Raw genomic sequence first — 21,635 nt, forward strand, 5'->3', positions numbered from 1 at the left:
ATCCCTACAGATGCCGCAGAAAATCACACCACTTCCCTTTATCTCCTGTGTAACATACAAGCACCTATGTAGGAGGTTTGGAAAAATACAACAAAGAATCTCATTACTATTAGAAATATCCATGGTCTTAAACTTCTGTATTTTAAAATATTGAGATACTTGCCATTCCATGTAAGTACTTTAAAAGCAGTGACAGCTTTATTGCTCAAGAACACATATGGGGAGAAGTGTAATATTTTTTATCCTTGCAGCTGAAATAGAGCCCTGTGTTCAGAGAAGAAAATAGAGAGTTCTGAATTTCCAGTCAAACTCTTTACATATTTAAAAATGTGTTTTCCTTACAGAAGATGTAGGTCTTCATGAAAGAGGACTTCTTTACAAATGCAAAACACATTCTCTTACACTATAATATTAAGAAAAATAATACAAAGAAATGCAGCAATAGCCTAAAACCTGAGTTTTAATACAACATGTCAAATTTTGCAGTATCTTATTTTTCGTATGGCCACTCCAAATGTAATATTTTGAAAGCTCAAATATCTCCATGCTGAAACAGAGTGGAATTGCAAAGTCTCTTGTTTTGTTTTTATAACAAGCACTGCACCTCAGCCCTGAAATTTTGCCTCCCAGTATAATACCCATGTGTTCCACGGAAGTTAGACTTTCAGGAACTCTCTAACCTGAATGAAGCAGAGTTTAGAAACAATGACCTCTTTCTGATCTAATTTTGCTCAGCGTAACTTCAAAGCTGTTGGAGATGCAAGAAACTGGCACAAGTAGGATTGAAACCAGGTCCTCTACCTCTTAGACTTTAGACATGAGAGCTCTGTGACACTTTCCCACTTGTTTGGCACCTCTGCTTACGTAAGCCATACACTGTTCTTGCAGCAGTACACGGAAAGCATGCTCTACTGCACTTCTTACTTCGTGACAAGAGCATATTGCTTCCAAACAGACTTCATTCTCTGTCAAAAACTGAACTCTTTTAGACTGAATTTAGTTTTGCAATGAACAAGAAGGTCATGCAATCTGCTCCAGAAGTAAGGACATTTTACATGTCTGTAATGAAAATATATTTATAAAAATTTATATTTTGTAAAAGAGCACAACACAGTCAAGTTATATATATATATGTTTTCAATGCGCTAAGAGGCATCTCACAGGCCAGATTAAGTTTTTGAAAATTAAGGAAAAAGTTTCCTTAAGGAAGACAACTAGTGAAATGAGATCAGACCCAAATACTTCAACTCTCAGGCATTCACTATTACTGGATGATCTTCTCAGAGCTCTTTACCCAGCAGCTGATCTCTGTGGACTTGTGAAATGAAATGGCTATCTTCGTTTCCTATGTCTCCATCATATGTATCAATCCTTTTCCTTTTAGAGATGATAAGCTTAAAAAGGAAAAAACTGTATCCCTCTTACAGGTTTATAACTATAATTCTCTCCTACATTCCAGCATAATTTGCAGTTCTCAAACTGCTTTCTCAAAACCAATGTCAGGACCTTGGAAAAGCTCAGATGTAGCTCGCTTAACAGCTGGTCTTGCTGCTCAGGCTCAAACTGCTCCTCACAGCTGAACAGTTGTTAATATTTATTTGAGGGTCTGCAAAAAGATATGCACTCCATAAAGAAAGAAATGGAGAAGAAATTATTCTCTCCCTTTAAAGAACTCTTAATGAGCTATACATCAGAGATCTCATTCTGACACTGCCATCCTTTGCGACTCCAAGGCCAAGTGTTTTGTGGTTGGCACTTTCTCTCTGGCAAAAGAGAGCGTGTGTAGCTGGGAAGGACACTGGGAAATCCTCAGGGCTGAGAAGGTCAGTAGGGCAGAAACAGAGTGATCTTGGGGGGAGAAGCCCACTCTTACAGCAGTAGGTGTTTAAAATAATTAAATGCCATCATATCAGTTAAGGAAGTACTACATTGTAATACAAGGGAGACCAATGTGTTTTTTGGTGTTGGTTGTGGGGTTTTTTTGTGATATTCAGGAAGAAATCACTTACATGGACTGTGTGTGCAGGCTGCTTAACATGGTAACAAAAACAACAAAAACAAGGAGGTAGGACTTTGCAGGCCTACCTACAGCAATTACAAAATCTTCCTGCTAGCAGACCTCTCCTTCCCACATCTAGCAGAAGCCACAACTTCCCAAATCCACTCACACAAACACTGTTCCAGTGCTTCTGCTTCAGAATGAGGAGTGGGAGAGACACATGGATGGGGCTGTGGTTGCTGTCTGATGCTGTGAGCAAAGGTGAAGCTGGGCCTGGCTCTTGGTTCAGCTATGACTGCTGGGCCAGCTGCTACTCATGCATGGCACTTCAGCAAGCCTCTATCACTTCAGCAAGGCCAGAAAGCAGGCAAAGTCAGAAGCAGCCAGATCTTTTTCCCAGCTCATGCAATTGCTCTTTTCCACTGTAAAAACAGGACAGTTCTCCATACTGGTTATAGTCACAGACCACCAATAGACCATGCTGATAGAGCTGTGCTCTACGTAACATGAAAACTGCATTTGGTAATTCATTCAAGATCAGCAAACAAACAAGGCATTTTTCCCTCTTTTTTTTTCTTTTTTTAAACTTTTTTCATTCATACATGCTCAAATTAGCTCCATTCACTGCCTGGAAAATCAGTACAGATATAACATTAACAACTGTTATCAATAATGATGCGTTTTCTTCAAGACTAAAAAGCAAAATTATCCAAATGAAACCTCTAATTTAAGCCAGATCCTTATGATGATAGAGAATGTAACATTCTTGTATGGTGGGATTGATATGTTTTGTCTGTTATGTAAACAAATACGAAGGTTGCTCTGAAAGAAATGCCTCTTTCATTAAGCTGGCCCACGACATCAGAGGCAGATGTTGGTGGTACGGCAATAGAGGTTGAACCTTCCCACCAGTATTTTGTTACACTTTGTTTCTGTGTGACAAATGGCAGCAGAGGGGTGGTCTGACATGGAAGTGCGTATTATTCATAGAACCACAGAATGACTTGAGCAGGAAGGGGCCTTAAAGCCCACACAGTTCTGACTCCCCTGCTGTAGGCAGGGCTGCCACTCACCAACTCAGGCTGCCCGGGGCCCAGTCCAATTTGGCCATGAACGCCTCCAGGGATGGGGCATCCACAGCTTCTCTGGGCAGCCTGTGCCAGCACCTCACTGCTCTCTAAGTACAAAATTTCTTCCTAACATCTAGCCTCAATTTCCTCTCTTTTAGTTTAAAGCCATATACGAAGCAAAGGTGTGTAATTGAATTCCACCATGCGGAAAGAAGGCTCCCACTGACATTAATCAATACTTGCTGAACTTTTATGGAGACCAAAAAGTGGATGAGAGCCACAGGGAGGCAGTGAATGGTGTGTCACAGTATACTGCATATATTGTATAGTGTATATTTCAGTATATTGTATATATTGTATATTGTACATATTCAGTACATATTTCAATATATTGTTTGTATTATTTTGTACACTGTTTCTTTGTGGTCAATTTCATCAAATAACACTGTTACTATTTCACATAGATGAATCTACTTTCCTCAAGGTTGCTGTAAAGAATAAAATTATGAATAACCTGAAGTTCAGACCTTTCCTTCTAATAGGAAGATAAACTGTGTTGGGATTTAATCACGCTTTTTGATGAAGTGTATATAACTCTCTATTTGAACTCTGGGCCAAATTTCCTTCCATTCTACCCTATCTTCCACCTTATTTATCAGACCACGGATGCTGCTAATTAACACATGAAAATTCAGAGTAAATTCACTAGCTCCAATCTTCTTTACTACAGAATTGATTTGATAGTAATCTTAATATCAAATAGTGAATTTTCTAATCCAACCACAATAGCAGATGAACTCTAAAAGGTTCTTTTCTCTCAACTGAAAACAAGTTATAATTGTCATATTTTAGATCAAGAGGATACATGAAGGTAAGTGAATTAATATTGACTTGATTCAGTTCAAACTGATGGTCCACACTGCTTTCATATTTAAATCACATTATCTTTGGATTGGTAGGAAATCATTTCAATTAATCACACATTTTCTTTCTGACAGGGAAGTAACGCCTATATCACAAATCCTATAATGCACTAAAACCCAAAGGCACCATAGACTTACAGCAAAAAAGGAACCTCCATTGATACAAATCAACTCACTCACTTCAAATTTCTTTAAAAATTACACATTTTTTTTTAGGATCAGATGCTCTTTAAATTACAGCAGCCAACATGAAACTAGCATAACTAGAGCAATGATGCACAACTTAATACAAGAGAAATGTGGTCATGTGCCTACATTTAATCCAGATCAAATTTGCATTCATGTGTGATTCAGGTGTGCACAAATCCGGAACTAATGGACATGAAACCATGGCTCTACAGATAGCCCAACTTTTGATACTGTATTGATGTAATTAACAGATCTTTCAATAGGCAAGTATTTTCTTTAAATATATCCAAATACTTCTAGCAGCTGGGATGTTCTTTTCCATGTAAATAAAAAGTTAGAAAAACTCAACTCCATCACAACAAACTTAAGCCATATACAAAGGGCTGCAAATGTGTGCTTGCAACCAATTCTAATATGTAAAACAAACACAATGGACTGGAACTCGAACCTCATTCCATATATATAAACTAGTAAAAAATAAGAAATCTTACCTTTTTCACTAACGCTTTCACTTTCAATCTCCACATCATCACAACTCGTGTACTCTGGAGTAGATGCCAATTCTTCTTCTGAGCTACTTAATGAAACCTGGCGCATTTTACCTCCCTTTTTTGTTTTATGGGGCTTTGGTGGTGGAGGTCTGACAGATTCAGACTGGTCTGAGCTGAGTGAATCATTCCTTAACATGGTCTCCATCTTTTCACGTTTCGTTTTCCGCACAGCAGAATTGGGATCCAAATGGTGTTGTTTCCTTAATGAATCAGAGCGCCTCATGTCCGGTCTTTCCAGAGGAATTGGACTCCTCCTAGGTGTAGGAGGGCTATGATTTGTGGTCCTCTGACGATTGGGACTTGGTCCCTGAGCCTCTCGAGTTCTTTCCATAGAGTATGAACGCTGATTTTCCATGGCAGCTCTGCGCTCAGACACCGATCTTTGCCTTGAGGGTCGTTCCATCCTCAGCACAGATATCCGGGAGTCTTCCAACTCAGTATTTGCCAATGAGACATCGCTGTGTCTCCGTTCATGACGTGCTCGGGACACTTCGGCATGGATGCGCATTTGTTCCTCATATGGTTGTGGCTTGACTGGATAACGAGCCAAGTTAGGATCACTTCTGTATCGTGCCTGATATTCCTCTTCTCTCCTCTGCCTTTCATATTCCTCCCTGTTCTGTGCATCCTCCTCTTCTACCGGATACTCCTTGGAACGCCTGCGACTCCTCCTGTTGGAATCTCTATAATCACCCAGTTCAGGCTCTTCGTATAACTGAGGGCCACGCTGTGACCGCCTATCGGAATAATCTGATGGTGACCTGGGCATCGCACTGTCTGATGTTGCATACTGTGAATATTCGTCTCTCTCTTCCCTCTGGTCGTATCTTCTGTTCTGTTCTCTTGATATTGATGGGCTTCTTTTCCTAAACAATCATGACAAGAAATAAGAAAAAGAATTTTGTTAATATTTCCCGTAGCACAGATATACATTTAATGCCAACTAAATGATACAAAGATCGGCTAATGAGGAAAAAATCCATTCACTGCATTTGTTCATGAATGTGCTCGCACAATTCCTGTACTAAAATAAAGACCACATGTTTATGGTGTATAACTAAAATAAAAAACAGCTTTATAGGAGAAATGTTTATACAACACCATGAAATACAGAATACAAATACTTTATTTTGCAATTGTAACTGATTTACAAGTACCAGGATTCTATAAGCTTTTGTACTCTTTTTCCAGTGATACAATCTGACCATGTAATTTTGTTTCATAGGATTGTATAGACATGACAGAAATTAAGGCTGTGTGTCTCACTACATTAGTTTGATGTTTTAGCTTCCATTATTGCTTAAAAATATACATTTCATTTCCCACAGAGCTCTGATGTGTGCCAAGGGAAAAAAGGAGGATGAAGATCCAGTGGCAGCAGATGTCTAGCAAAGATCCTCAAACTTCCACCTGATTTGACAGAAAAATCCTTCCCATCCCTACTTCTCTTGTATCATTTTCTGCTACAGACCGCATCTAGCAATGGGCAACTTCTGAGGATAACAAGGAAAACAAAACAAAAAGAATTATCAACAGATATTCTTTCCTGAACACTGACAAACATTTGACCGAAGCACACAATTTTATTGTAAACAATATCTTAACAGGGAATCTGTCTTAAATATATTAAAAATATTACATAAATTCCATTCAATGTAGCATTGCTTGCTATTTGAATAGAATGAATTAATTTAAGAAGGAGGAGTGATTCATAAAAAAAAATGGACTGAAACTTCAAACTGTGCCTGAATTAATCCAAAAAGGATGATGAGTGTTCGAAATTCTACTACCAGATGTGTCCAGCCTGGGACTCAGCACCCCAGATTCAGCTGAAAGAGTTACCTGTGGGAAACCGGAGCAAACATTATTATCATGTTATCAGCCATCTGCACTTACATTTTGTTCTATCTTTGCAATTAAGAACCTTCACAAATGTTCACTGATCCTGATCATAGGCAACAACATGGGGATCCTGCCCACTGTCTAGGCTAGAGAAAGAACAGCAAATACACAACCTGCTGTTCCCACAGCTGTCTTAAAAATGAAAGGCTCCAACTTAGTGAAGGGGAGAAGGAAAAGCAGGCCCTCGTGGTGCCCAGGAAAGCATGCAGAAAAGGCTCTGCCTACGTACTTGCATAGAAAACTCTTCTCACAGCCAAAAAGGAAAGATTGTCTCAGCTCATCAAAGGAAAACTACAACTGCAGGAGAGGAGAGTGTGCAGTGGATGACGGGCCAGTCGGCATTCTGGCTTAGGTACCATACAGGGTTTTTAAACTATGCATGAAAGATTTGGACCCAGTCCAGACCAGTAAACATTAAAGAACTTTAGCCTTATAAAGGCACCTGAAAAACGAGGAAACTAATTCAATCATGCAAAAGTGCAACTCCTCCTGAAGGTGAAGGATGACAAGTACTATAAGCATCATTTGGATGCCTATTTACTTTTTGTGAAGTTAAGATGTCCTATCTGTCTTAATAAACTGTCATGTTTAAGACTAGCACAAATTATAACCTCTGCACATTTAAGAAAAAACTCTATGGCTTCTGCTACTGAGGAGTCAAGCTGAACTGTTCTCATATGACATAAACAGAGTTTCCCAAGTCTAAAACCAGAACAGCCAACAGAAATAGACAAGTAGGACAACATAATTGCCAGCACCATAGAGCTTGCAAAGACATATAGGTTTTCATTAAAACAAGAGAGATTAGAGGTAGAAACTTAGTTTAAGTTTCTAGTTAAGTTTCTTAGTTTTAAGAAGACGTTAATCGGTTTTCAGTGGATGAAAAAATCACCACTTCCGAAATTAAGATACTTCAACTGCAAATTACAGATACTGTTGAAAATTTCTGCCATACCTGTAATGAAAATGTGCCTAGCTTCTCCTCAGTTCCATTCTATGCAATCACAAAATCTTTAATCTCTACACGTATCCATTTGGAGTAGATGGCACTCAGTTGATATGGGATCACCCACATAGATTTCACTGCATGATTGAGACAATATGTGTGCAAGTTCTATCTGCATATACTCTGCTTTCAATATTAAATGCTGGAGATAGTGAGTGTGCTTTACATGTAGAGTTGATATATTTGCAGCTGCAGATTTTTGCAAGTATTTGTTCCTCAAAGACATAAAAACACCCTCAGAAGCACGGTTTAGAAGATCAAGTTCATAGTGAACTGTGTAACATATAAGACACTACACACAATCCAGTTTGATGAATCTAATGTATGCTTTAGAGTATACAAAGTCTACACGCTTTTCAGGATGAAATATATGCATATGTATACTTACAGCAGTATAAATAACGGAATAGTTAGAATTAGTTTGGCTCCACTTGGGAGATCATATATACATGCGCACACATGCATGACTACTTCACATAGTCCTAACAATGTGTAGAGGACAAATCTCTGCAAACACTGCTACTTAAATGTCATGGGAGGAATGACTAAGGGTGAAAAAGATGGGATTTCTGCATGAGTAAAAACACTGATTGTACACTTCCTGCTTACACTGATGTACTTCTATCTCAAAAACATTTTTTTTGGAACTGTCACAAGACTTCTAGAAAATTTACTTTTTTGTCCTAGCATGAGCTATGTTAATGAGAGGAGGATGGGCCAACAGAGTTCTGTGTTTTTATACCTCTTACACAAATGATTTCCAACCACTTACCACAAGCAGTCATTACCTTTTCTTGCTTTCATTGCCAAGACATGAATACAGAACGACAGCAGTGGCTGACAGCAATGTAAAGATTAGCTGAGCTCTCAATCTACTCCAAACCTTTCATGGAAGAAACAGCCTTATACAGGTGCCCTGCACAAGCCAATATTGGCCCAAAAGAGGAAAAAGGACCTTCTGAAAATGCAACTTCAATCCTCAGAGGGTGCAGCCTGACAGGTAAAGTCACTACTGTAATTCCTAGCCTATGCTGACTGGGACCAACACACTTTCCTTCTAATTAATTTACTCCCTCCTGAAGAGATCCAACTTAACTACCAGTATCAAATGCCAGCAGATGCAATCCCATCCAACAGAAACAAATTAGCAGTACTCACGCACCACTGGGCCAGAATCTTGCTGGCTAGAGAGGGCTCATGCTGCCCTGCAGCCCCCACACCACAGGGCACTGCAACTCACCACTGCTTTACTGCTCACATGGCCCCCCCCCAGACCATTAGCACTCTTTTTCATTTTAAAAATACCTGCAGTGAACGCAGCTGTGCAGTGCACGTGTACATTTGGAATGGTGTTATTAAATCGTGGCAGGAGGCACAGTCTTCACAAAAACTTATGGTCAGTGACTGCTATTAAAAATCTGCTGTTATTTTTAGATCACACTAATTCTCACTCACCTTCGCCAGCCTCTGTCTAATCCATTTCTCACTGTTAACTACCGCTAAGATACCTCAACAAAGGCGTTCCACGCCTTGGACACTGACTGCACACGCACCTGGACAGCCCAGCATACAGTGGGCAGCAGAAGCCCTGGGTGCCACAGCACCCAGCACAGCCCGGCCCCACCACCCACCATGCACCCCTCATCAGCAGGACTGCCCCATATCTGAACAGTTACTGCACCTCAAGGCCACTGAGACCACTGTCCCTTTGAATCAGTAATAAAACAAAATCTCTATTATGATTAGAAAAACCTAGAACCTACAAACCTACACAGCTCTCCTTCTCAAGCACAGTTTATAAAAACGCACTTTTCAGATAGGAAAACTGAAATTCATTTTCTCCAACTTATCACTAATTATCATCATCATTTATTACCTGTACATGACATTTAGGCTTATAACACATCTTTCTTAACCTTACGCCGGTGGAAACCTCATTTGCACTGCACTACGAATGTCACTACAGAAAAGCAAGTAGCTTCACTGTAACCTGACAACGCACTTAAGTTATTCAATCCCTCCCCATGCTTCAGCAACATTATAAGTACTTGAAATATGGCACAGAAGAATGTAACACTGCTTTTTTTCATGGCCCTGATTTCAGTAACAAAACAAAACAGCCTAAAAATCTTTGACATTCATTTGTATTGTTCTTTGGAAAATCACCCTCCTGCTTTGTTTTACATTTGGGTGGAAAAAAAAGAAAAAAATACACTCAAAAGTACCAAGGAAAAGGCAATATGAAAAGGCAAGTTTTTGCATCAGATTCCAAAACCACAGTAAAAACCAGATCTCAGATCTTTCTGACTACTAAACGTGTTCTCAGGTCCACAGAAGACACACATGAACTGAAGAAAACTTTTAAGAAAATGTCCTTCTGAAGATACGTCCAAACTTACGGGTTCCTAAACTCACCTTGGACTTACCTAGGGTCAACCACAAAATTAGTAAGGGCTTAGTGGCCCAAGCCACCATCAGCTACTTCTAAGACCTGTTTTTTACTCAGCAAACAATATACTAACTTGGTCTCTACTCCCTATAAGTTAGGGAGGAGTAGTTGACTGGAAATGCAAAACTGAAGATATTTGTCTTGCATGTACTGTAATCTTCCACAACTCTTTTCAAAATGTGTTGCTTTTAGCACATGAAATAATAACACAGAGTAGGTAAAAACTCACATTTCCAACAGATATAGGCTGGTTTACTTAGCAATAGGGATTAGTGCATTAGTTTAAGAACCAATATATCAGTTTCGCAAAAGGAATCCATAAGTGATAGTTCCAAAACTTTCCATTTCAATTAAGTGGGTGAACAGGCTTGTTTTTCCTCAATAATTTTGCTCTGGGGACATAACAGAATACTTTCATCTTCTGCCTCAAAGATTTTGCCTCATGAGAAGTACTGGAGTCACAATAGAATATTTTTATCTTTTCCCTCTAAACGTGCAAGGACATTTTCCTCGGGTTCCACATACACTTTGTAAAAAGTGGCTCACTATGGCCTAGTAAGCAATGGAAATCTTCCAAACTGGGGAAAAGCAAATTAAAGTGAGTCAAAGGTTTCAGTGATTAAGCTGATGGTGAAAAAAGGGGAAGAAGCAGGTGGGCACTTGACTACCCTATATACCACCGAGCATGCTCAAAGGAACATTAGGACGCATCTACGGACGTTGAAAAAGAGTGAATATGTATGCCAAAGTAGTGCATATGTATTTCTTAACTATATAATTGTAGAGCCTGAACTCTGAGGATGTGCTTGTTTGTCAGGTTGCCCAGTGCGCATCGTGAGGAATAAAGGAATGGCACTTTTAACACCACACTGGAGTTAGAGTATTCTTCCTGGATTTTGGATGACACAGCTGGAATTGTTAGAAAAGCCATGCAAGAGACAAGGCCTCTTCTCAGAGACCTCATCAAACACAGCAAGCTCAGCTTTGTCTCTAAATTCCTAGACTGCTCCTGTTAGGAAAAGAGCTCTTGTGATCACATAATAATAGTCCCAAACTTCTATGGCTTCAAGCATTCTACTCAATAGGCAGTCAGGCACTTACTGCAGACCAGTGACAGGGAGCACATAACGCACTTCCATGCCACCTCACAAAAACATTCCCAGGCTGCTAGAAGGTGAGTTGAGCACGCTGCTGATCTTGCCATGGAAACTTCTGAGCGTGCAGGAAAACTCCCTGTGCCCAACTAAGATCCACCTGCCATTCCCAGGAACAGATTTGTTCTTCCACTGCCAGGTTCTCTTCCGAAAGGATTTCCCCAGACTTTGTTCGCTCTGCTGAGGAATCTGCAAAATGTTTCCCTATTCTGGAAATGTTCGTAGGAGACTAGGTGGTATTGATTCAACTTCTTTTCTCATTCTCAGCTTATGAATTTCCAGTTCTGTTTTTGCTGTGTCACACTGTGCATGGGAAATTATTCTGCATACACTCCAAGCTATGGCTCCAGCTATGGCTCCAGCTTAATAAGAAACAGCTTTTTCTGACTTCTAAGCCATTTCCACTCTACCAAGATCTCTTTCTGCTGTTGTTCTATACTGTCTAGTTTTAAACTACGCTGATCTTCTGATCTGTCTCTTCTCTTTCAGCTTTCAAGTTAAATCACTTAAACAGCCTACTCTGATAAAAAAAAAAAAAGGTATTTATCACATTTCCTGACCAATATACTTTTAAACAAGCTGCCCTCAAGTGCACTTAACACTCAGATGTCTAAGCAATTCATTAAGTAATGTTTGTCTGAGACATTACTTCATTTCTCATTTCAGCCATGCCTTACAAATTCTGTTTTATAGCAATCGTATTTTGAGCCACTAAATACCTTCCAGCAAAGTATCTCCAAACAATAATGAATTACGTTTACAATGATGACTATAAAAACTATGAAGCATGAGAGTAGCACTGCAGATGTTGATTCCTATTAGATTTTATCAGAAAACATAAGTTCACTGACTGCAGGCTGGTATCGAAGGGATAAAAGGGAATCTGTGGTAACAACACCGTTAACATAATGAAATTCACAGTTGATAACATCTTTGCTTTAAACTTGACATGACTGCACAGACACACAAAACAGCACAATTATCACAGAACCACAAATTTGCTATTCAGCACAAAAATCAGCATTGCAACTTGGAAGGGCTAATTTCAGTTTGTTGTGAATAGGATTTTAATGGAAAAAAAATTAGGAATCACAGAACAAAACTAGCAATTGTAAATATCCCTTGCTAATCTACAAATATTTAAGTAACAAGGATATTTCACAGCTGTTTATTACACCGAGAACATCATAGAGGGGAAAACGAGACTACCAGTAGAAACATGTTTGTACTCCTTCACTATGATTGAGTTTTTCAGCAGCCCTTACATCATGTGATTTAAGAGCAATAAAATAACTGTACTTGCATCTTACTGTTCATTCAGCTACACTCAGAATGCTTTCCTTTTACAAACAGGTAAAACGTCAGGAGATTTTTTCCTTACTCTACTTTTGAACATTTTCAAAATTAGTATTTTACTAATGATCTCCAGTGAGATTCATAGGAAATGTGTCACCTATTTTCTTTAAGACCTTTTTGTTAAAAAAGCAAATTATGAAAGCAATGCTCAATGGGTTAAATCTCTTTCTAGAATAATTGGTCAGAAAATGCATTCTAGTGATTTGTGTTATTACTGACACCAAAGAAATAACGTCCTGAAGGGTGGAATCAATTAACAGCTGTCATATGGCAGGATTCAAATGAATTTAAAACCTGAGGTGTTGAAAGGATTGTAGGTCACATAAATATTGAAGTTGAAGAATGAGTTACTACCATATGGAACTGTTACAAAAAACGGGCTTAAAAGAATATAAAATACAAGTAAAATCCAAAATACATGTTATAACATGCAGACATGTTTTCTTTATGAGAAGAAATCTAACTTTGCGAGAAATATTTCTAAACCACAGATAATACAATCCAATTTAAAACATTAACTTAAAATGTAGTAAGTTATTAAAGATACATTCTCACATATCTGAAGCCTGTTTTTCAATACCTTCAATGAGCATTTTTTTTTCTAAAAATATTTCCCTAACCATCCCCAAGAGAACAAAAACACTGAGCAATCTACATCATTTTCACACAGCACATTCAGCACCTTTCTTTCCTGCTTTACCTTTTGATCAGCCACTGCACATCTGGGAAGGATGAAGCCTCGGGTTCATAAGAATACATCAATTTCTGTTCTGGCTAGGTCTTTCATTTAATCCTCTGGGTTCAGCAAAATCATATAAGAAGCCTCTTAATTTTGAGACACCTCTTTAGAAATACACTTACAGACTTTTCCCTGCCTCCAAAATGCAATTACAAAATATAAGGCATCTGGAAAAAAAAAAAAAAAACTAGCATAGGAAACAGCAATTCAAGTCAGAGAGCTGACCCAATGGCAAGCTATTGAGAGCATGAGGAGTGTTATAGTTTAATGCTGTTAGCATGTGCTGTATATAGCTGGAGGTCAAGTAAGAATTTACCCTATAAGGAAGATTATGGTACTTAGCTGATTAGTGCCTTGCTGCAGTACTATTGCCTACAAATGCACATGCTGGTCAAAGCACTTACATTTTAAAAATTGTTCAGTTCTGTTATTTCATGTCTTGTGTTACTGGGTCCCATATGAAATTCTGTAATATCTATTATTTTTAGTTTATAACAAATCAAATTTTGACAAAATTTTCAACTGACAGGTAAAAAACAGCTGTGCCACCTACTTCATTCTGAAGAGATGAGCATACTGCAGAACTGAAACTATTTTCTTGTTTTTTTTACATGCCATTCTCCAGAAACAAACAAGTAGAAATCAACAGACTAAACGTTTCTACCAACAGGCACCAGAACTCACTTTCAAAACAAGGTGAGAATGAGAAAATAATCTAAAGCAAATGCGTAGATGGTTTCATTTGCATTAAAGCAAATAAGTAGACAACTTTTGACAATTTCACAAGCGAGGTGCTTTTCATCTATGCAAAGCAGCTTAAAAATAAGTTATTTATTTAATATAAAGTACTTTGCCCCATTAAACTTGACTGCAATAAATTTAACACATGGCATTAAAGTGGCATGACACAGGAAAAAATACAGCTGTGGCAGCAACCTAGATTTCCTCCACCTAGTACACAGGACTAGTGAGTTGCTGCTCCTAGAAATGCATTCTGACACCAAGGTTCTCCCTTCTGCCACCACAGCAGAGCATATATTGTAATACATTTCATTTCTACATCACTGCATCTAGTTTTGAGCAGTTCATGAATGCAGCCTTCAAATAACAGTCCTTATGTGAGCTGAAATGTGCCCAAATGCAGGATGGAACAGTCACGGCCGCCCAGACTGCTCTTCCAGCTCCGATCCCACCGCTCAGATGGGAGAAGTCCACTATGCCTCTGATGTCTGGAAAATTCCCAACCTCACTACCATGCAAAGCACCTCATGTGAGTAACAACAGCCTGGTTCAGTGAAATAACACGAGATCCCTAATTTAGCATTTATGCAAAAGTAACTCTGCTTCTCTGCAGTACTGAGATCAGTTCTGAGATGATCCATTCTTAGTTTCTAGTCACCTCTTACAGGTATGTATCTATTTTATAGAGTCTTCCACAAAAGAACTTCAACGTGCAGATTTCTAAAGAACATTTATTCCAGGATCATTACCAAAATCCATAAGGAAATTCAATGGCTCCTCCAGGAATTGTGTGGAGGTGAACACTTGGAAACTGAAAGGGCAACTGCTCACAACTTCTCTATAGAAAGGTGGTATCCCATTGAGATGAGAGCAGTACACACAGAGGAAAACGCAGACTTCTAGCAGGAAGCAAAGCAATGTTTAAAGTCTTTGTCGGACTATAGAAGACATATTAGCTACGAGGTAAACTCACTGAAAGACACAATTATGCAATTTCTTCTCTTTCATAAGAGTTATATGATTATCAAAGATGCTTTAAGATGAGCGAACTGAAACACAGTAACATAAATAAGCCCTTTGACTTATTCTGCACATCACTGCAATAAAAGCAGGTTTCATTACTTCGGTAGTACTTAAAGAAACTAAGATACTGTCTTTTCTTATTCTGCAGGAGAAATGGTCTGTTTTACTCAGTGTATGTTCAAATATCCCAACCAATTCATCCTTTATAGTTCATGTCACCAACCTGCACTACCCAAAAAGTAAGATTTTTGTAGGATTCTCCAGTCACGATACAAATGACAAAATTATAACTAAAGATGTATTACGTATTAGATGATTTTGGACTTAATGTTGGTTACTTCTTCCACCAACAAGGGCATTCTGAGAAAAAGTGTGAGAATAAATAAAAAGAAGATCAAAAAAGACCAAGTGCAGATTCACTTGGCAAGCAGGTAAAAGACTCTGAAGGGGAATTATTTGAGTCTTAGAGCTTCTTCAGGAACACCGATTTCCTGTGAAATGTCAGTCTGAAAGTAATGCCTCCTATTTATTTCCACAGAAACTACAACATATAAATAGGTTGTAGATACAACGAGCAGAATAACACCATTTGACAAAGCAAATTCTCAGCTACAAAACACAATTCTTCAGCTGTTCAACCATAAGCTATGCATTTTGCCAGCAATGGAGGAGAGCCTGCACACCATTCTCATCAACATCTGCACCAGCGGAGGTGACCCACTGTCACTGTTGCTACTGCTGAAGCACTCCACTCATGGCCTCAGTGTGCTCTCATCCACTGTTTGGTGTCCATCAACATTCAGCAAGCATCAGTGAATACCAATGGAAGCCATTTTTTCCACACAGAGTAATTTAATGACACACCTTTACTTCTTCCGTGTCGTACGCCATTTTGTCAGACGGCCCCTCTGCTGCCATCTGTCACATGGCAACAACACGTAACGGGATACTGTTGGGAAGGTTCATCCTCTACTGCCATACCAACAGTATCTGCATCTGACATCATGGGCCAACGTAATAAAATAGGAAGCATTACTCTGGGAGTAGTCCTCATATTACACAAAATTATCAAGTACTGATCATAAGTCAGTCTTGAGTAGAATGTGAGCAATCATCTTAGAGAACAGGACAGGAAAAAAATTTAATTAAAGAAAGTGATGATCTTCAACATTTTGAGAAAACAGTCATGAAAGCTTTTAGAGATTTGGGAAGACTTCATCACCCTGAATAGTGTTACTGTCAAATTGCTGGGATCTATAGCATTTTTCAAGTTAACCTTTACTCATTGTTGAGCAAAGCAACGAGAAAGGTTAAATGTATGCTCACTGAAGTACTTTTCAAGCAGAAGAGTAATTGAAGGTTAGGCAGGGGATAAATATAATTAAGGGTACAACTATGATCACATGGTACGATGTTTTTCGTCGACAGAATATTTTTACCAGAAATTAGATAAATGCCAGACATTATAGGTGGATCAACAGGCTAAGGCCAATTGTATGAGCTTCCACAAGCTCCTACAACTAACAACTAACTGCTGGGTCCTGCACTTTGGGCACAACAACCCCATGCAATGCTACAGGCTTGAGGCAGCTTGGCTGCATAGCTGCACAGCAGAAAAGCATCTAGGAGTGGTAGCTGTCTGAACATGAGCCTGAAGCGTGCCCAGGTGGCCAAGAATATCAAAAGCACCATGGCTTGCATCAGAAATAGCACAGCCAGCAGGAGCAGGGAGGTGATCACCCCTCTGTACTTGACAGTGTTGAGGCCACACCTCAAGTATTGCATTCTATTTTGAGCCCTTCTCTAAGGAAGACACTGAGGCCCTGGAGCATGTCCAGAGAAAGGCAATGAAACTGTGAAGGGGCTGGAGCAGAAGTCTGAAGGGAGCAGCTGAGGGGACTGGGATTGTTCAGTCTGGAAAAGGGGAGGCTCAGGGGAGATCTTACACTCTCTACAACTGCCTAAAAGCAGGATGTGGTGTAGGGGGAGTCGGTCTCCCCCAAGAAAGAGTGATTGGAGGAGAAGCAGTGGCCTGAAGCAGTGCCAGAAGAGTTCAGATTGGTTACTGTGAAAATTTTCTTCCTGGAAAGAATAATAAGGCATTGGTACAGGCTGCCCACAGCAATGGTGGAGTCACCATTCCTAGAGATGTCCAAGAAACACGTGGATGTGGCACTGAGGGACATGGATTAGTAGGCATGGTGGGACTGGTCAATGGTAGGACTAGGTGATGATCTTAGCGGTCTTTTCCAACCTCAATGATTCAATGATTCTATAATCCACAACTAAAACTCTGCTGAAAAAATATATGAGATTGAATTCCTCCTATTTGGCCTCACTGTAGTACCAAGCTCATTTATACTAATTATTATGGTGATATTTCCTAAAACAAAGGATTACATTATTTAAGTTTATACAGATGATATGCTATTTACAGGAGAACCTAAAGGCCTCTAACCTATCCATTAAAACCTGCCCACTTCCCGACAGGTTTGTTGTGGCAATACAAGCAATGCTCTTTTGAGTTTGATTTATAGATCAATAACATCCACATTCAGAGATAATCACCACAGATATAAACACTTAAAATACAGATAAAACCTTGACAGAATGACCATCATTAGTACATCATATTACAAAACAGATTTCTAAAAACTAGTTTTATGAAAAGTAGACAGCAAAATATCTGGAGGTTATAGACATTTTATATTCTCACTATTTTTGATATTGCCACTTCCCGCTATCTTAGAAATACCTTCAATAATGCATTACATGCTATCTCTGAATGGAGAACTCAGATGCAATTTCTGATCGATAGTTCAAAGGCTGAAAACCACTAATGACACAGTAGCATCTGCTAGCTTTCATAATTCCACACTTACTAGATATATTGACCCTGAAAATAAAGATTATGACAACCATTTGGTTTCACCCAAATAAGAAAGGAAAATCTAAGCCTCCATGAACAACAACAAAAATCAAATATACACAGATAAATGAATAGCAATTTATATTTCATCATTGTCTCCCCAGAAGCACTAATGTTAATAAAATACTGAGCTTATGAAGAAAAGGTTCTGTTTAGTAATAACACAAGAAAAAGAAGTAAGGTAGTTTAATTAGAAGTGCAAACTTTACCATTCACTTCAAAAGGATATTCCCTGTTATAAAAATACGTTATTAAAAGTATTATTAAAAATGGGAAGTTTATGACCTGTTTTCTCTTTCTCAGTCATTTAAATTAACATTTATCTATGCATTGTGATGCATTACTGCTTTATCTTGCTGATTTTTATTTTGCACTACGAGTGTTCCTATGTACAGTCAGTAACAGTGCTTTGTGACAGCTCTGTTCCTCTGAACCTCATATAACCAAGTTGAGACTGCACCAGTACTAACATCAGCAGAATAGTTCCTCTAGGTAGGCCTAGATTCACCTACTCAGTTTTGACAGGCACTAGAACTGCCTTATTGTATGTATGCATCTGCCCTAGCTCCTCTTTAAAGGACTGGCTTAAGGAAACGTCAAGTGGAATTTTTTTACACTGCTGTAAAAGACATGAAATGGAAGTTAAACATCTGAACTCACTGGGAACAACAAACAGTTCTGCAACACACAAAACTTACCATGGCAAACACATTCATAGCTCAGAGATGCAACATTTTACCACACATTCTGAAAGCTGTTTGTCAAGAATCATCAAAGGTACAGGCTCATAGGCAAAGGGAGCTCCAATAAAATGTGTTGGGTCTTTGTAGGACCAGCAAAGACCGGACTGGAAGTGATCTTATTAAGCTGAATTAATCTGAATAAGAAAATCTGTTTTCCCTTTTTCTTAGCAAGTCACCTTAAGAGAAAACTTACTGAATTAAAAGTCAGTTTCAGGTCAGGTCAGCCCAACATTGGTAGGACCATGTTGTCTCACCATCCACAAGACAGGGCTGAATACAAAAATTCTGCATTAAAAATGTCTTTCACTTACACAGGGATCTGGATCTAATGTTTCAGTTCCAGATTATGAGGGACACTGGATCTGTTCATCACAAAGTGGTTGAAGATTGTAATAGAAACACTGAGATGATTGGAGTTTTATGCAAATGTCACAGAGTTGACTAGATCAATCTACGTCCGATTAAGACAGAAACTTAAACATAATGCAAGAATTAGGGACCTGATCAGAACTAATATGCCATTACCTTAAAATGCAGGGGATGTGGAAAGAAATATGGAGATAAGCATTTCAATAAAGTGGACTAAATGGCTTTTATTAATTGTTTTATTTGGAAGTTGTACGTCTTGCCATCATAGTTGATTTGAGGGGCAAAGAAGCTCACAGAGAAATGATAAAGGTGATAAATGCAAAATCTAATGAAGTAAAACTCAGGATAATCAAATTCTGCTTAATAACTGCTTGATGAAAAGACAAAGCTGTAAATGAGCATTACCTAATGCACAAAACACCTGCATCAATCAAATTAAAAGAAATCAGGGCTAGGTAAGACAGGCAAAAAGAAATATAATCCAGGATGTTTCTAATTTCTATTTCTGTCATTTCATTACATTTTCTATAACAGCAATGCTTATGGGAAATGAGAAGAGTATTCTCCTTTGCTGTAACACCGCATACAGGACCTGGTAATGGCTGAGTATACGTATGGGCTAAGTACCCACACAAGAACAAACTTATGTGCTACTTAGCTGCCTACATGTATGCTCAGAAGTACACCTACTTCCAAGACGTTTCTTCCTTTCAAGATGTTTCCCACTCTCGAGTTTTGAAAATAACTTTTTTCTTAGTTTACAAACAAACTTTGTCCTCTGGCTTTCTGTACTTACAAATGATTTGGCCCCTCATTCTCCCTTCTTAAAATGTGTATTGCCATAAACATTCTGCTCTGGAATAGGACAGTCTTGTCTACAGCATTTTGTACCTCCTTGTATACAAACTCAGAAGAATGGAGAGGGTTAGCAGAGAAACATACGTTGTCTCACCAGTAGTCTAAGGATGATTACAACATTCCTTTTTTCCTCTCTTAAAAAAAAAAAAATTATAATAACTTTTGTTATTATAATAAAGATTAAGAATCTGAGGTAATAAGGGTCTTACTACATACATACTAATCAACTCTTCAAATACCAATAATCTCCTTGATAGACTCTAACAAGTAGGAGGATCAGCCTCCATGTTTCATTGTTTATTGAAAGCTCAAAGGTGCCTCAATAAGACTTCAGGATTATGACCTCACAGAAAAAAAAAAATAAAAAAAGAGGAATGACTAATGACTAAAGTCATAGCCAACACAACAGACCAGAGCTTCCTATTAAAAAGTCAAATCCAAACAGCTTTGAAAGAACCACAAGTAACTTTAATGGAGATACCTAGTAAGCTGTATTACCATCTGATTCAATGATCAAGCTCAAGCATGAACTAAATTAACTTTGCTTTTTCTTCCCAAAGATCATTAGAAAATTAGTCCTAAGGATTTCTTTCTTAAGCAAGCTGGCTATTAAAGAGGGCTACAACACAAACGTGATTTCCCTTCCTGATTCCCTCTGTTATCAAGCTAACTGCTGTAATTATGCCAGTGTTTCACGTTGTGTAGCAAACCATAAATACCTTAGATATGCTAATGTATGGGTTAAGCCTATTTGTTCTGGTGCACAATAAAGCGCAAATGTAGGCTTGTTCCAGTAACATAACCTGCACATCAGTTTTACTGCAAAAACTCCATTCTGCGTATGTATTTTCTGAGCTTTCCATTTCTTACACATCCCACAGTTGACTGGCATATTGAGGCCAGTAATACAACATTTTGGATCAGGAGGAAATAAAGGAAAGAATCCTATTCAGACAGGGGCCAGCAAAGTCACAGAGAAACACTCTTTGTATGAAAGGACTACCTTTTTCATTACAAATGATAGCAGTACACATTTACACAAGTTAAAACAAGCATAACAAAAAGGAGCAAATAAAAAGCAGTATACTTATATTCTTATGTTCTATGTCAGGACGGAGGCTGGTCACAAGCAGTGTTCCTCAAGGCTCAGTCTTGGGACCAGTGCTCGTCAACATCTTTATCAATGATACAGACAACGGAATTGAGTGCACCTTCAGCAAGTTTGCAGATGACACCAAGCTAAGAGGTGCAGTTGATGCACTGGAGGGAAGGGAAGCCATCCAAGGGACCTAGACAGGCATGTGAACTTAATGAGGCTCAACAAGACCAAGTGCGAAGTGTTGCCCCCGGGGCCAGAGCAATCCCAGGTATTTATACAGACTGGGAAAAGATCTCCTTGAGAGCAGCCCTGCAGAAAAGGACTTGGGGGTCCTGGTAGACGAGAAGCTGGACATCAGCCAGCAGTGTGCTTGCAGCCTGGAAGGCCAACTGTGTTCTGGGCTGCATTAAAAGAGGGGTGGCCAGCAAGGACAGGGAGGTGATTGTCCCCCTCTACTCTGCTCTTGTGAGGCTCCATCAGGAATACTGTGTCCAGGTCTGGGGCCCCCCGTACAGGAAGGATGTGGAGCTGTTGG

At 38.9% G+C, this 21,635-nt stretch overlaps 1 protein-coding gene across 37 annotated transcripts in view; it reads right to left on the minus strand.

Moving 5' to 3' along the window:
* The window catches only part of RIMS2 (regulating synaptic membrane exocytosis 2), a 437,579-nt gene that overhangs the window by 235,624 nt on the left and 180,320 nt on the right, over positions 1 to 21,635 (minus strand). For all 37 annotated transcript variants that reach the window (XM_042839685.1, XM_042839666.1, XM_042839675.1 and 34 more), the window contains one exon: positions 4,673 to 5,598. In XM_042839685.1, coding sequence (XP_042695619.1) covers positions 4,673 to 5,598 — 926 coding nt within the window. The remainder of the gene's footprint in view (positions 1 to 4,672; positions 5,599 to 21,635) is intronic.

Source organism: Centrocercus urophasianus, unplaced genomic scaffold, assembly GCF_019232065.1.
Source record: "Centrocercus urophasianus isolate 14NV4802_14NV808 unplaced genomic scaffold, USGS_Curo_1.0 seq_11, whole genome shotgun sequence".
In the NCBI taxonomy this organism is placed as follows: domain Eukaryota; kingdom Metazoa; phylum Chordata; class Aves; order Galliformes; family Phasianidae; genus Centrocercus; species Centrocercus urophasianus.